General features: G+C 50.0%; 1 protein-coding gene across 7 annotated transcripts in view; it reads right to left on the reverse strand.

Annotated features, from left to right (window-relative positions):
• Window positions 1-16,755, reverse strand: part of MGLL (monoglyceride lipase) — a 134,056-nt gene that overhangs the window by 85,792 nt on the left and 31,509 nt on the right. For all 7 annotated transcript variants that reach the window (XM_054480647.2, XM_054480645.2, XM_054480651.2 and 4 more), the window contains exon 3: window positions 6,678-6,784. In XM_054480647.2, the coding sequence (XP_054336622.1) occupies window positions 6,678-6,784 (107 nt within the window). The remainder of the gene's footprint in view (window positions 1-6,677; window positions 6,785-16,755) is intronic.

A 16,755-nucleotide genomic window follows, 5' to 3' on the forward strand; every position in this document is an offset into this window, starting at 1 on the left:
GGAACAGCAGAGACTATGGGGGTCTCAGGGTGGCACAGTCCACTCTCCCACACTCTACAAGTTGCAGCAAGTTCACTGTCACCCACCCTCGGAGTTGGGCCCCCATGAACTCTTGAAGCCTTAAAGGGCAACTCACTCCTTTATTTTAATTCTCATATTTACTAAGGCAAGAAAAACGGTTAACACATTTTTCAAACGTTTCAAACAAAAATATATTACTTACAAGAAATAAAATAAACCGATGGCAGTTTATTTTAGAATACTTCCAGCAAGCGACCTTGACTCAAATCTGTCTCCCTGGATGAAAAACACACATATACAATTATTCCCCCTGAATTTCCTAAATACTCTTCTTTTGACTGGGTAGGACCCACCCGCCAAGGAGAACCACGAGTAACTGCCGCCCACAGACATTCCCTCAAAACTTCCTCTTCTCACATGCCCCAGCTGAGTTAAAAAAAACCACACAAAGCCCTCTTTAACACTTTCCCTCAAATATTTGCAGATAATTAATTCACTGTTCATCAGTTGAGGATGGTTCCTTTATACTTTGTAAATACAGAGGAGGCTTCTCTGGCCCCAGCAAGTGTGCCTGGAGCCGAGTGTGTGTGTTAGGAAGTCAGGAGGCTGCTCCCTGGGGAAGGGCCCTTTTCAGCAGGACTGCAGGGAGCGGGCCTGCGGGCAAATGGGCCTCAGATTCCCACCGTCTCTCGCAGCAGCACCTCCTGGGTGGGGCCATGTGTGCCCTACTCCTGGAGTCCTCCTCGCCCCCTCTGGGTGAGACTGGCCCTTCTGCCTGCATGGAAGGCCAAGGAGTTTCCAGTGAGTCACTGCAGCAGCTGGCAGACCCAGGGACCAAGAGAACGCCAACCCCAGTTTTCTCCCTGCTATATTTAGAAGTTGCAGAAAATCCCATCTTCTGTTGTCCCCACCTGTTCACACATGGCAGCAGCCCCTCCATTTCTGGCTGCCCGTGCACCTCTCCCTCATGGGCTCTACGCTGAGGCCCCTCTCCTGAGGATCTCCAAAGTCTCCTGGTGGCCTTCCATCCTTCCAGGCCCCAGAGCCTTTCCTAATAAATCCTGTCTTCACCAGCTCCAAACTTTGTGCCTGTGTGGCCTCCTCTGCTCAGTGTTCTCAATCTGGGCTGCGTATGAGAATCGCCTCATGTATCTTTTAAAATCCTGATGCCCAGGTCACACCAAAGACCAAGAAATCAGGATCTCTGAGGGGTGGGGGAGGGGGAGCCCAGGCTTCAGGATTTTTTGACTCCCCAGTGATCCTGACAGTAGCCAAGGTGAGAACCATGGCTCTCAACGATCAGAGCCCTTCCTCCTGCTGACAAGCTCCCACTCTCCCGACAAGACCCGGCCACCCTGCCAGTCACCCTGCTGGCCCTCCAGGCATTGAGGATGCCCTGAGCCCCGGAGGTGCCACACGCCTGCCTGAGCTGCGAGCCTTGTGGCGCCTCTGTCTCAGCAGCACATCCACGGCACTTACGGGCTCTCCACCTTCTTGGTCACCAGACTCAGGTCCAGTGGCCACACTGCTGGACCCTCTGCTCATTGAGGGGACCCGGCAGTGCCCTGCTTACGTGGATACCTTAATGTGGATGTTCTCCCCTTAATATTTAAAGCATTTCTGGTCTGATCTATTTTGGCTTATAAACTCTTCCAGTCATTCAACAAACACTGGTGATGCCTCCACTTCCTGCTCAGTCCAGGAATGGACTATGCTATGCAAAAATGATGAGAAGGGTCTTGCGGGAGGGAGAGGAGCGAATGGACAACACAATGTAAGACACTGTCTTTGCCTGCCTGCAGTGGCTGCCTTGGCCTAAAGGAATAGTTCCCACACAGGATAATACATGCTATAAAAAGGTATGTCCTTAGAGAGGGGCTGCTTGCTTTCTCTGGGGAAGATGGGTCATGTTCTCATTAGGACAACAGTTACTGTGCCCACGCATTTCTCCTTGCTTCACACCTCACCCAGAACAAACACCCAATTAGGAACTTCAACCTTCAATGCTTATTAGTGATGCCAATACTAATAGCGTTCACATCAAAACCTTCAGAAAGAACACAAGGATGGGTGAGATGCGAAACCCTGTGAGTGAGCTGAAATGCCCAGAAAATACATAAAGTAGAAACAATCGGGGAAATGCTCATTTAATAATAAACCTGGGAGTGTGGCATGGCAGAGATGGATAGCCATCAGCAATGTCCATTCTCTGCGTCTACCTTACCAACAGAAGTTTCTGTTGTTTGGGTCAGTAGTTAACAAATTACAGTTCCTGCCTCCCTTGCAGCTAGGCAGAGCCCTGTGAACAGCACTGGTCAATGCGGTGTGGCTAGAGCCTGCCAGGATTTCTAAGTAAGGTTTGCCTTCCTGATGGGAGCCCAGCCCTTTTTCTCTGTCACTTCCTGCTTCATCTACCTGTTAGAACATGAGGCTGAAGGTAGTGCCCACACAGATGAAAACCACATACTAAGTAGTACCAGCTGAGCAAACTACAGATGGAACCCTGGGCACTAATGGTGCCATGGAGTCCTTGCACCTGCCTCAGACGTCACGTGCCCTGGAAGAAGACAAAACTTCCCTTTGCTAACACGTGTGCTATGAGAATGGGTCTGCTTGACTATACAGCCACACGTTCCTCACTTATAAAATCGGGATAATAAGATTAATTGTTATGAGAAATTAGAGATCATATGAGAAAAGTGCCCAGTAGAGAGCCTGGCATGCAGTTGACACTGGATAAATGGCAGGAATCACAATTTTCACTGCTGGCAAGCCATTCAAACCCATGAGATCATTCTGTACAAATTCTGAGGTTAACATGGAAAACAAAGTTAAACTCTAGATGCTTATTGAACATGACTCTGAGCCCACCAATCTACCAGGCATGCTGGAGACACAGCCAGACTGCCACAACCACGGCGCCTAGAGGTTTCTGTCTGAACAGTGAAATACTGTAATGCATTGAGCAATGAGACCCATGGTAGTAAAATCAGTTAGCGTCAGATTTACAGAAGCCAGTGTTTCCATAAATCGTGTCATAGAAACCGGGCAGTGAAACCACCGTAGGCAGCTCTGTCTACTTTGTAAAGCATTTCCCTATCTATTGCTTCACTGTATCTTCAGAACAGCCTGTGCAGGCCTGAGGGGTGACCCAGCCTGCTCAGGGCAGCCACACGTGGACAAGAACCCCCTAACTCCCAGCCTCAGTCCTGCTGGTCTTGCTCAGAGCCCTGCGGTCATGCCCACCTGGGTACACAGCACAGCAGCCAGTCTACATTGTAGATGAGAAAATTAAGACTGGGGATAGTTAAACAAGGTGCAGATCACACAGCTTGGACTCCCTGTTGAGTGGGCCCTGGACTGGGTGTATTAGTGTCTGAGCCCTTTTGCTGTCTGGGATGAAAGTGCAGTAGCATGCTTCCAGCGACACCCTGGAGTTTAGATGACAACATGGCTAAAGACATGGGAGGTTTGGACGTTGGAGCCTGGAGTTGCCATGGGCCCTGCAGCAGTGTTTTCAGCTCTGTTTTTAGTCTTCAGTGTATCTCCAATGGGCACAATAAATGCCCTGACATTCTCCCAATATTTGCTTTATTTAATTTTTTTTCTTTTTGAGACAGGATCTTGCTCTTTCCTCTAGGCTGGGTACAATGGTGTGATCATGGCTTACTGCAGCCTTGAACTCTCAGGCTCAAGTGATCTTCCCACCTCAGCCTCCTAAGTAGCTGGCACTATAGGTATATACCATGGGGCCCAGCTAGTTAAAAAAAATTTTTTTTGTAGAGACAGGATCTCACTATGTTGCCTGGGCTGGTCTCAAACTCCTGGCCTCAAGCGATCCTCCCACCTCAGCCTCCCAAAGTGCTGGGACTACAGGTGTGAGCCATTGCATCTGGCCTGCTTTATTTAAATTTAAAAGCTATGTTGGGCTGGGTGCGGTGGTTCACGCCTGTAACCCCAGCACTTTGGGAGGCTGAGGAGAGTGGATCACCTGAGGTCAGGAGTTCGAGACCAGCCTGGCCAATATGGAGAAATCCCAGTCTCTACCAAAAATACAAAAATTAGCCGGGCATAGTGGCAGGCACCTGTAGTCCCAGCTACTCAGGAGGCTAAGACAGGAGAATTGCTTGAACCCGGGAGGCAGAGGTTGCAGCGAGTTGAGATCACGCCACTGCACTCCAGCCTGGGTGACAGAGCGAGACTCCATTTCAAAAAAATTAAAAAAATAAATAAAATAAAAGCTATGTTGGAAAGAATGCAGTCTGCATATATCTCTGTAGGCATTTGTGCCTGGAAACATTGGTGTACAGTAATAAAAGAGGCCAGGCTTTAGAACTAGCCTTTTTTTTTTCTTGGAAAAGTCTAGACAGCTGTGGCTGTAATGCAGCAGCACAGGACCTTACATAACCTCAGCAATGCATCAGGAGCCACACTGTGGGCTCCAGGCCTTATTATATAAGAGGGTTTGCTGTTAAAATGCTGAACAGTGAAATACTATAATGCATTGAGCAACGAGACCCAAGGTAGTAAAATCAGTTAGCGTCAGATTTAGCATCCATTCGCTCGTCTCCCTCCCCGACCTTCTAAGAAAGGTTTGACCTGGGTTCAAATCCTTCCTTCTTCATTTACTAGCACATTTCTCAGCAAGAAGGAAATACAGCCAAGATCACTAGCCACCAGTACCTGCATCGCCAGCCTGCACAAGATCCCCGAAATGGCAGCCCGCTTACTTGGCTTCCTTCTACTAAGCAAGCCACAGCAAAAGTCACACACGCACAGTCAACTGGGTTCATTTCTTGAATTAAACACTTCCCTTAGGCACTTGCCAGAGAGATTTCCATGAGTCATTCAAAGAGCTTGAAACAGGTGAACACCAACAACCATTTTCGCACTATATTTAGAATGTCACAGAGAGCTCTGCCTCAACTCTAGATGTTATTCTGGAAACATCAAAAGGTGGGCTGTTTCTTTTCTCCCTTTATTCTAAAAAAGGAGGCTTTTTATAATTGTTTCTCAAAGTGCCACAGTCAGACAAAATAAACAAGGAACAACATTTACTTAATCCCACAGATTTGGCCAAGTTTTATCTGATAAGAAGGTGGTTGGTGCTAAGATACAAAATAGATTCTTGGGACTCTAGCTGCATAGTACAAATATCCTTTTCCTTCACGATGTCTCTAGAACATAACGATGATGAGTGTAACAAATGTTAAAGGATGCAAATGCAACAGGAAAAAAAATTCTTATCTGAGGCTTTTACATGTAAGAAGTGCCAAAGTTAATAATGACATAGTCCCCATACTAAAAGCCTTGGAGATAATCCTCAAATGTTATTTCTCAAACAGTCTCACAAATATTACTGGGACAGTTTGCAAAGCACTAAAGAACGTCACAACTATGATAAGAAAGAATTAGTCAATATTGTCAGTTACGAGGACGCTTGTGTATATCCAGCTGAATAAGAGCTCCTGGCAAATCACATTTGCAGCTCTTTACCTACAGAATGTCCCAGCAAGCTTTTCACCTCCTGTGCAGCTTGTCCGTACAGATAAGGCCTTCCCACATTTACAAGAACTCCCAGGCCTCTGTCATTGCTCCCCTGTCCCTCTTTTCAGACACATCACTTAATTATTATCCATTTTCAAATCAGATAAAATGGAAGCAACATTTCTGGATCTGGGCCACAATGATAGAATTTTACATTGAAGCTGTGGGGAAATCACCGTGTTCAGTCACAGAGAAGTCTTAGTTTTAAAGTGTTAGGCAAAGAACAAAATTGGGAGACTTCCCAGCCACAGAGAATGTTGCAAACATGATTACAAAACTACATACCGACTCAGACAATGAACACTGGATTTTGATGGTTGTGGATTTTGCTACAGGACAAAGAATCAAAGACCTGGCCTGGGGTTGTGTGTGTGTGTTTGTGTATGGATGTATGTTTATGTATGCATGTATATGTCTATGTGTATGTGTGAATGTGTGTATAGGTGTGTAAATGTGTATGTGTGTAAATGTGTACGTGCACATGTGTATGTATGGGTGTATGTGCATTTTACGTGTATGTGTATAGGTACAGGTGTGCATGTGTGTGCATGTACGTGTGCATGTGTATGTATATGTATATGTGTGCACATGTGTGTATGACTATGCATGGGTAGGTGTGTGTCCCTGTATATGCGTGTGTGTTGGGTTTTCTTGTGAACAATCTGGCCTGTTGAAGCTTCTACTATTCTCCTGGTCTGAAATGCTTGGTAAACCTCGTGTGGTTAAACCAGGGTTTACATTGTACTTGAACTGACTACACCATGTCCATTTGAGGGCACTTGGAGAAAAACCAGGGCCCATTTTGAGAGAAAGCACTTTATAAATGCAGGAAAGAATTCCGTGGCTTCAGGCAAGTTCTGAGATAAACATATCCGACTTTGTTTTTCCAGTCGAGGTTTCTAATCAGCCTGCATTCAGTCTCAGACTCTACAGAATCTGCTCCTCAGACATTTTTTTTGTTTGTTTGCATAACTACATTTTTTTTTACTTTGAAACACCCGTGGGGAATAGAAGAATTGAGAAGGATGCTGGCGGTGAGATGGACTAGAGAAGGAGATCTCCAAATTGTCAGGGCCCGGCCAGCTCTGGTGGCACCCTGGGACACTCACCATGGTCGTGGGCAAACACCAGCAGGTCCAGCCCCATCAGCATCCGAGCCAGCTCTTCATAGCGGCCACAGTGCTCTCCAGCTCCGTGGGACACAAAGATGAGGGCCCTGGAGGGACAAGAAGGAAGCCTGGTTAGGAAAGCCCATATGGGGCTGGGCGCGGTGGCTCATGCCTATAATTCCAGCACTTTGGGAGGCCGAGGCGGGTGGATTGCCTGAGCTCAGGAGTTCGAGACCAGTCTGGCCAACATAGTGAAACTCCACCTCTACTAAAATACAAAAAAATTAGCCGGGCGTGGTGGCATGCGCTTGTAGTCCCAGCTACTCGGGAGGCTGAGGCAGGAGAATTGCTTGAATCCAGGAGGTGGAGGTTGCAGTGAGCCGAGATGGCGCCACTGCACTCCAGCCTGGGTGACAGAGCGAGACTCCGTCTCCAAAAAAAAAAAAAAAGGAAAGAAAAGAAAAGAAATGCCCAGATGGCTGCCACTGTGCTGCAGCAGCACCAGAGCTTACATAACCTCAGCAACACCAGGAGCCACACCATGGGCTCCAGGCATTGTCAAATAAGAGGAATTTGCTGTTAAAATGCGGGGCTTCAGAGTCACGCAGAATGGAGCCCAAATCCCTGCTTTTCCTGTGAGCTCTCAGGCAGAGCTCCAGTCCCACGAAGGTTCATTTCTTCGCGTGTAACATGGTAAGAATAGCATCACCCTGCGGGTGCTTGTGAGGCTCATGGGAGCTAATCGATGCCAATGGCCCAGGCAGAGTGCTGGCACGGGGCAGGCAGGTCCTCCACCAGGGCCTGCTTCCTCCCTCGGGGGCGAATGCGGCGGCATTTAGATTCCAAACTATCAAATTTTCAAGACCTATATTCTTAGCAGAAGACCCACAGAGAGCTAGAGTCTCCTTTAGGCACGGAGTAAATGTCATGAGCGATACCCACCAACTTCTGCTGCTGCTGATGGTGATGATGGGAAAGAGGAGGAGGAGGAGGAGAACAAGCTGCCACCTTCCTGAGTGTTTACTATGCACCCATTCCTCTGCAACTCCACATGCAAGATTTCTAACCCTCCAGTTATCAGATGATTTATCTTCTTTACAGATGAGAGTGAAATGCATAGAAGTTAAGTGAGTTGGGCCAGGCAAGGTGGCTCACACCTATAATCCTAGCACTTTCGGAGGCCAAGGCAGGCAGATCACTTGAGACCAGCTTGGCCAACATGGTGAAACCCTGTCACTATAAAAAGTACAAAAATTAACCGGGCATGGTGGCACACACCTGTAATCCCAGCTATCTGGGAGACTGAGATTGCAGTTGAGCCAAGATGGTGCCACTGCACTCCAGCTTGAGTGACAGAGTGGGACTCTGTCTCAAAAAAAAAAAAGAAGTAAAGTAAATTGTCCAAGTCACATGGCAAGTTGGCAAAACACCATTCAGAGTATGTTACCGCTGGCTTTCTGGTCTCCAAGAAGCTGCTATAGGGCTCAGAACACAAGCCATGGAGTCAGGACAGACATTGCCTCGGCGGAGGCTCCCAGTGCCCGATCTGGCAACCCCTCCCAGGCCTTTCTGCTGGGCTCTGGCCCCTCTGCACACCCCTGCTGACCGTCACTCTGGTTCTCTAGTTGCCTGCCTGCTTCCTGATGCCCCCACCTTGACATCAGCCCACAACCCTCTGAGGACTGGACCCCAGAGCTGTATCCCAGCTGAGTGACATGAGCAGGGGCCCAGCTGAGGACATAGACACCTCATTCAACAGCTGTGTTCTTCCTACGACTCTTTTCAGCCAGGCTGTGTAAGGCCAGAATGGCACCAGTTTGTTTTACGGTGCTTCCATTTAGCCCCATTTTTCAAATCACCTTTGCCGTCTGTCCTTTTCCTTTTCCTGCCTTTTTCCTAAAAACACCAGAGGAATTTTCACACCCTCTTCACTGCTCCATGGAATGCCCAGCCACCTCCACTTGATCAGATGTGTACTTGTGTAAATGACACCTGCCCGCCTGACATTTCTGGGGTTGGCTGATGGGATTTCTTTCCTGCATTGCCCTTGGCTACTGAGGAGCATGGCTGGAACCTCTAACTAGTCAGCATCTTCTGTCTTCAAAAGGGGCTGTCCTTCCAGAAGGGATAGCTCAAGTACTGTAACCCCCTTTGGGAGCACAGCCACTGCTGTCGTAATTCAGGCTACTGTTAATGCAGACAGACAGGTCGTTGAGCTGGACCATGCAACTCTCCAGCCTGTCATCGCAGCCAGGGGCCACCCAGCAGAAAAGGACTTCGGGGTTCCATTTAGCAACCAAAGAAATGGCACAAGGCATTGCCATCATGCCTGGAATTGCCTGTAAAGAGAATCCAGCACCAAGTCAATATGTGGAAAAACATGTGGTCTCTTACGCTACAGCAATTCCTTCTAATCCAGAGGTTCTCAACTTTGGCCACACATTGGAGTCACCTGGGGAGCTTTCAAAAAGGCTGATGCTTGGGTCCCACCCCCAGGGGATCTCTGGGTTTAATTGGTCTGAGGTTAGAAAAGCTCCCCAGTGGCTCCGATGTATAGCCAAGGTGGAGAAGCACCTGTTCTCATCACAATGTTGAGCTTGGGCCATGGTGCTGCTCAGAGGCTAAGTGGAACTTAAGCGTGGTGTGAATGCAGCCATCGTAGAAACTTAGAGCACCCTTAGAGCCACCAATCTCCCTGGGGGGTATGCTGGGTAGACCACGAGTTCTAGCCATAGAGGCTGACAGATATAGCCGTCCCACTGCAGGCGGTGGGGGCCACTGCCACCCTTCTCTCTGCACAGGAAGAGCCCGTTGGCAGCAACTGCAGGCTTAGCCTTCCACAGCCCCACACTTCCACCCCCAGGCCCGGTCAGTACCCTGAGAGCCCACCATTGGACACCTGGACTCATTCTGATCTTCAGCTTCTGTTGTGGTAAGTGGATTTCTCCTTAGTGCCTGGATTCAGATCCTGCCTGGACCCCGATTCTGATAACTCAATCTCCCCTTCCCCCTGGCTGCCATATTTACATGTTCCCAGGACCTTAGTGTGTTTTGTAAATCTGTCCAGCAAAGTGAAATCAAATCATGTTACCCTTCTGCTTTAAGCCTTCCAGAGACTTCACATTGCAACAGAACAAAGTCTGTCTGCCTCTGAAACACCTCTTCCCCTCTGCCCTGCTCCCGAGCTCCGAGGCCTCCTTTCTGGTGCCCAGATGTGCCAGGCGATGGTGTGCTGTTAAATGTTTAACAACTGGGGGTGGGGGTGGTCCTAAGTTTCCTCCATCCACTGCAGTGCCCAGGGCGGAGCCTCCTGGAAGCCTGCCTGTGCTGTGCTTACTGGCACCAGGGTTTCCAGGTGCTTCACCTCACCCCCTGTGAGCACACCCCTCCTCCTGTGAGACCTTCCGCCCTCCTTCCCCACACACCTGCTGCAGGTGGAGCCACTGTTGCCGCTCCCTCCTCTCTTCAGACCTCTTCCTGGCCCGGCCTGGCCGGCCCTTCCCAGCTTCCCGCCCTGTTGCCACGAATACAGCTGGCCATGTCCCAAGCTATGTGTGTCTGCATTTGTCTCTCTGGGTAAAGGGACAGACCCCAGCCCCAGGCTTCCTGATGGAAGGTCACATTCACCACTGGATGCTGGGCGCTGTGTGGAAGCTTCCCCTTCAGGGTTTCACAAAACATTGTGCTTCTATTTCTGCTCCAAATACATACATGACCGAGCACTGAAAAACCCAGATGTGGAGGAAATGCACATCCCAGTTGCTGGGAGGCTGTGAATAGAGAGCAAAGTTCAGCCAGAACAACCTGGTTGGATTCCCAGTGTGACCACGCAGGACCCTGGGCAAGTCGCCTGATGGCCCTCAGCCTGTCTCCTTGGCACTGAAGTAGAAAGAATGGGATGGCAACAACAGTGGGTCTTACTGTTCCTCAGCCAAGTCTGCAAATGTGAATGTGAGCTTATTACGTGCCAGGCCCCCAGGACACTGAGATGAACAAACAACGTTGTCCCTGCCCGCACACAGCTTGCAGCCACTCAGCAGAGAACACACCTGTGAGTGTGTACTGTGAGGAGCACTGTGAGCACCATGAGGGGGCTGACAGATAAGGGAGCCCGACCTAGATTCCAGGGAATAGCCAGGGAAGGCCCCTGAGTGTCTGAGTGGCTGGGAGCTGTCCTGGTGCAGGGGTCCTGCTGGGGACACACAGGTGTGCCTACTCCAGGCGCAGAAGGAAGGCCCTGAGTCCAGAGCGCCGTGTGGAGGAGGAAGGTGAGAGGTGCATGGAAGGCTGGGTCCACAGCCCCAGGGGCAGCAGTGGGGTGCTGGGGTTCTCCTCTGTGCAGGGGATGGTACCCAGCAGGGCAGCAACCTGATCTGACTTCAGATTTGTGAGGATTGCAGGGCTGTTGCTAATGGAGTGGGAGACAAGAGACAACGTTCATCAAGGGGCCGACAGGGCTCTGAGCAGGTGCCAAGGAAAGTGGTTGGTTCCTGCCCTTCTTCCCCTGCCGTTCTGCAACCTCAACAACAGGCAGCAGCAGAAAATTAGCAGAGCCATTTATGCAGACAAGGCAATACCCACAGCAGCAGAAATTAGGTTGCAGAGGAGGCTGGCTAAGATCTTTTTCCTGGAACTTCTTTAACGGCTGCAGCCAGTTGGGAGCCAGTCGTTCAGGGAGAAGGCAATGACTGTGGGAGGGGCGCCCAGCCCCAGAAGCAGATGGCCTGCCTGGCATCCAGCCCCGGGAGGTGGGGCAGCTCCCAATAAAGCACACACAGCCCTCGAGATGAACAGCCGCAGAGCCTCTCAGAATGTACAAACCAGGCTGCTTTATCCTCTCCATCGAAAAACAAATGCCCCTTTTATGCCTTTGTTTATTAATCAGGTGACCTAACCTCTCTGGGCCTCAGTTCACTCACCTGTGAAGTGGGGATAATCCTAACACCACCGACCTCAGAGAGCGACGTTGCGAGGTAAATAAGGAAATGCGGATGGGGCAGGGGTCTTGCCTGGGCTAATGAAAGCCCCCCATCACTGTCCACTAGGAAGCCCTCTGCTCCGATGGTGCAGGTGAGCCACTTGCCAGGTGAGCCACTTGCCATGCGGAGGTGTGGGGTGAAGTTCTGGCCCTCCCACAAGCTGGTTCCTAGACCTCTGTGGGCCTCAGTTTCTCCACCTGAGACACAGGAACACTGCAGCCTCCTCCCAGGGGTTTGGAGGTAAAATGAGACAATGTGTGTGCAAGTGCACTGAGGCCCTGCGGCTCAGGATCAAGGCTTCTGCCTTCAGGACCATCCGCTCTGCCTCACCCGCCTCCTGAATAAGGAGGAGGATTCAGGGCCAGGGACAACTCACATTCTCATGGTCACTGCCAGCCCACTGGGCAAGATGCCTGCAATACACTAGCAGCCACTGCTGCCTTGAAAGGCAGAGACCAGAGCTGAGATGAAAGGGGTTCACCTCCACTGAAGGGGCCGGCCTGTTCTGGCCAGACTCTGGACTTGGCTGGACTTGCTGGCCCCCTGACTGCTCATCCACAGAGTGGAGATGACGGTGCCTCCCTAGGAGGCTGCCAAGAGAATTAAACGGACAGTCCCCTAGAGCATGCGCAACGGCTGGCACTGAGGGGAAAATGCTAGCCTCCTTCCTGCCTGCCCTTGTCAAAGCAATGCCAGACTCCCTTAAAGGAAGAACGAAATGCCCAGCTGAAGGAACGTTCCGTTCATTTTCTTAGAAAAAATCAGGAAAATGAATATTTTGTTAGAGGAAATGTATGGTCAGAGGGATACAGTGTTTGTTCCTACCACTAGGCAGGTGGGGATGCCACCAGTCCTGGGCGAGGGGAGCCTCAGGGACACTAGTCCCACGACCCTTGGGGTGTCCTCACTGGAGGAGTGGGAGCATCGCCTGCCTCTCCAGGGCAGTGCCCGTTCTTGGTTCTTGCTAATTCCAGAGCATCCCACTCATTCAACTGGATCCTTCACTTCATCCTCCACTTCTACCAAACTCCTTCCTGCCAAATTTTATGACTTTAACAAATTTGACCGGCACGTCTGCCATCGGGGCTGCGTGTGGGCTTGTGAGAGTGAGTTGGATCCCTTTCCAGTAACTAAGGCAGGAGAGCATGATGGCTCTGTGGAAGCCCAGGTCTAACTTGTCTTTCCTCTTAGAGTTCCAGGGGGCTTTGGTTCCTCTCTGTCTCTGGCAGGGCTCCTGCAGCGACAGTGTGCGGGGGACAGAAATAGAACAGAGCCAGTGAAGGAGCTAAAATCTCACAGAGGAAACTAGAAATAGACTTCTCCTTTGTATAATAAAACAGATCAATAATGCCTGCCGCCCAGAGAGGGCCTTTGAGAGGACTGATTGAGAGAATTTATGGAAAATCACCAGCATGATGCCTAGTACAGAGTTAGGCATTAAATAACAGCCAGGGCTGACAGCTGACACCTTGGCCAGATACAGGTCTAAGCGTGTTATTACATATTAACTCATTTAACCCTCACAGCACTCCCATGATGTGGGTACTGTTATTTCCCCATTTTACTGATGAGAAAAGTGAGGTCCAGAGGTTGGATAGCTTGCCTGAGGTCACACAACTAGTAGGTTTTGAGCCCGGCAGAATTTTAACTCAGCCAGGCTGGCTGGTAAGTCTGCCTTCTTGACCACTGTAATTAAACAATAAGACAACACCACATAATGGTCAGGTCGTGCCCCAAAAGCCCCTCACCCTGACCAGCTTATCCTCTCTCTGGTCGCCTGCCCCGGCACCCCTACCCTACCCTGTACTGCAACCACAGGGAAAGACGTGTGGTTTCTCCACACCCTGCCTCTGTCTATGCCCCCATGATTGGGCAGAGGCCTGCTCTTGCCCTCTGTGCACTCCGCAGTCCTTCCAGGCTTCCCCAACACTGAGTTAGGTGCACCCTCCTGGGGCCCTGCATTACTCTGTTCATGGCTGTTATCCAGAGTTCATCATCAGGGCGTGTAGACCCTGTGTTCTTTGAGAAGAGATCATGTTTTATTCATTCATCCTGGTGTCCTGTCCCTAGCAGCCGGCACTGCCTCTGCTCCATGAACACCGAATGAATGAATGAATGAAATGCATCACAGATAGGAGAGACAACTGTGGGCTGGAATAGTCATGAAGCATTCCCGGAGGCCTACAGACCACTCCCGCAGTGCCCAACGGTTTTGAAAGCACTCAATGCCCCAGGTTAAATCCCTTCGTTTTGCCTGGCTAGAGAGGCTTCTGGTGCTTACAGCTGAACCTGGTTATCCAAACGCTCCAGTGGAGAGGTGGGAACTCTCTTGGGCTCAAGGGGGGTGGGGGGATGTGCAAAGGGCATTAAAGGTGGGGCAGGAGGGGGTGGAATGCCAAGGGACACAAGGCCCTGAGGCATGTGGTGGCCAGGAGGAGCTGGGTATGAGTGTGAGCAAAGCCCAGCCACAGTGGGAGGAGCCGCTGTGGATCATCCCCTGTGGAGTCAGCTTCAGGAGCCTGGGCTACGATGTGAAACGACCCGGGACCCATCTATGGCTGGAAGGAAAATTTGAGATTTGGGAACACAATGGGAATTAGTCTCATCATCCCTGACAGCTAACCCAATCTTAGCTTCTTTTTAAAAGGCATATTTTGGGGCAGGTGAGGTGGCTCACACCTATAATCCCAGCATTTTGGGAGGCCGAGGTGGGGGAAGACTGCTTGAGGCCAGGAGTTTGAGACCAGCCTGGGCAACATGGTGAGATCCCATCTCTACAAAAACATTTTAAAAATTAGCAGGGTGTGGTGGTGCAGCTACTTGGAAGGCTGAGGTGGGAGGATCACTTGAGCCTGGGAGGTGGAGGCTACAGTGAGTCATGATCACGCCACTGCACTCCACTCCAGCCTGGGTGGCAGAGCGAGACCCTGTCTCAAAAAAAAAAAAAAAAAAAAAAAAACAAAGAAAGAAAAAGGCAGATCTTTAATAGAGGCATTTTCCAAGAAGAAAACAAAATTATAACCATAATAAAACAAAGCTACAGCACAGGTAAGCATTCCTTGATCTAATACTCCTTTCAGAATGGGCACAACTCAGAACCAGAACAACTTTGCATCCAGCATATTTTAGCACAAATGCTGCCACCCACCCCCAAGCTATGTATTTTTTTATTATCATAAAACACTACAAATCAGAAGCCGATGGTTACGCCAAGGTGGGTAAAGTGACAATCACCCTGATTAGTAGTAAGTGTGCTCGCTGATTAAAAAGCAGTATCCTGTGGGCTGGGGCCCTGGAATCAGATTCTTTGGACTTGAATCCTGGATCTGCCCCTGACTGGCAGCAGGCCTAGGTGACAAGTGACTCGATCATATGTCTCAGTTTCCTCATCTGTGAAGTGGGTATTAATGGTAGCACCCACCTCCCAGAGGCTCCATGACGATTACACTGGTAATGAGGGAAACACGAGCCCAGCATGCATTGGAGCACTCAACCCACATAAGCTAACATCGTCGTCTCCCCAGGTGTGATCTCAGCATTACATAACATTCTAAGCCATTGACAAATTAGGAATTGGGCATGGAGCTGTGAAGTATTTAGCTAAAAATGCACACATGCCAAGCTTGGAGGGAGAGAGATCTGATTCAAAGACCGCCTTTCTTAACCAGTACGCTGCATTGCCTGTCGTGGACGATTTACTCCCACTGTGAGCTCGTGGCAGCAGGAGATGAGATGGAGGGAGGAGGATACATTGGACAATCCTGAAATAAAGGCACTATTAGTCCTTCCTTTCTTCCTTCCTTCATCCATAAGGAATACTAAGTGTATTTTGCGAAGCCACCTCAGAATCCTGAGTTGAATGAGACCCGGTCCACTGCCCTTAAGGAAGTCGCATGGGAAACAATTTCCCTGACTCTCTATTTTCCCATTAGCACAGCCTGACTCCAGCCTGCCCCACAGCCTCTTGCCTCCCCCACACCAGAATGCCTGGATTTCTAGCTCAGCTCTCCCACTCAAGTCCAGCCGGCCTGCCCACTTCCTGAGGGACCCTAGTCTAGGAGCCTGATCCTTCTCCCGCTCACACTGACAGATCCCACCAGTTCCCCTGCGGGCTGGTGTGTGAACTTGCTCTGATGGCAATCCCAGGGAGTAGCCGACCCCAGTGCGGTGAGGCCCGGTCCTCCATGTCACCCAGTCCTCCATGCCACCTGTACCACTGAGACTGCAGCTGAGGTTGCACTGTGCCTGCCCAAAGTGCATGCTTAGTTAGGGTGTGGACGGCCCAGCATCTGAGGAGGCTTCCTCTTCCTTTGGTGCAAATGCCCTGCTGAAATTAAGTGCTCCCAGAAATAGAAGAAAACTGCAGAGCCTGACCCCCAAATTCCCTGTGTGAGGAGCTTTACCTTTCAGTATGAGCTTTCTTCAGGTCATTGAAAGATCAGAATCCTAAAGGAGCCTGAAAGCTCCTCCCGCACACCCCTCTGTCCCAGGCACTAGAGGGCCACACCGCCTCCTCTCTCCTTCCTTTCTTTCTCACTTCTTGTTTGTCTTTGAGCCATCCTGCTTCAAAGCTCTCTGAGAAGCATCTGCAGCCTCTAGGCTAACCACAGTCCAGCTCACATTTCATGTCCTGATGATTCTATATGGTTGCAGTTGATTATGTTTTGTTTATATTGGGAGTATCTGTGCATCTCTAAACTCCCCCTACCCCGACCCCTACCCGAAAGGGGAGGAATGCTTATTGAGCTAAGTGCTTTACATGCTGTGGACTGAACTCCGTAATTATATCATCTCCAGCCTCCTCCCAAAACTGTGAAACAGGACACTCAAATATTAACATGGGCTGTTTATCTCAGTTTTAAACTCTTGAGGCCCGGAGTTCCTTCCTCGCCTTTTATGGAAATTCCTTGAAGTGCACTGGCTCCATTTGCGTTTGTTCTGCCCTCAAGGCAAGAGGAGCATGAGTCCTTTAACATGCAGCATCTGTTGGGAGCAGTGACTTAAACCTGTAATCCCAGCACTTTGGGAGGCCGAGGTGGGTGGATCACCTGAGGTCAGGAGTTCGAGATCAACCTGACCAACATGGTGAAACCCCATCT

This window comes from Pongo pygmaeus, chromosome 2, assembly GCF_028885625.2.
Source record: "Pongo pygmaeus isolate AG05252 chromosome 2, NHGRI_mPonPyg2-v2.0_pri, whole genome shotgun sequence".
Taxonomy (NCBI): Eukaryota; Metazoa; Chordata; class Mammalia; order Primates; family Hominidae; genus Pongo; species Pongo pygmaeus.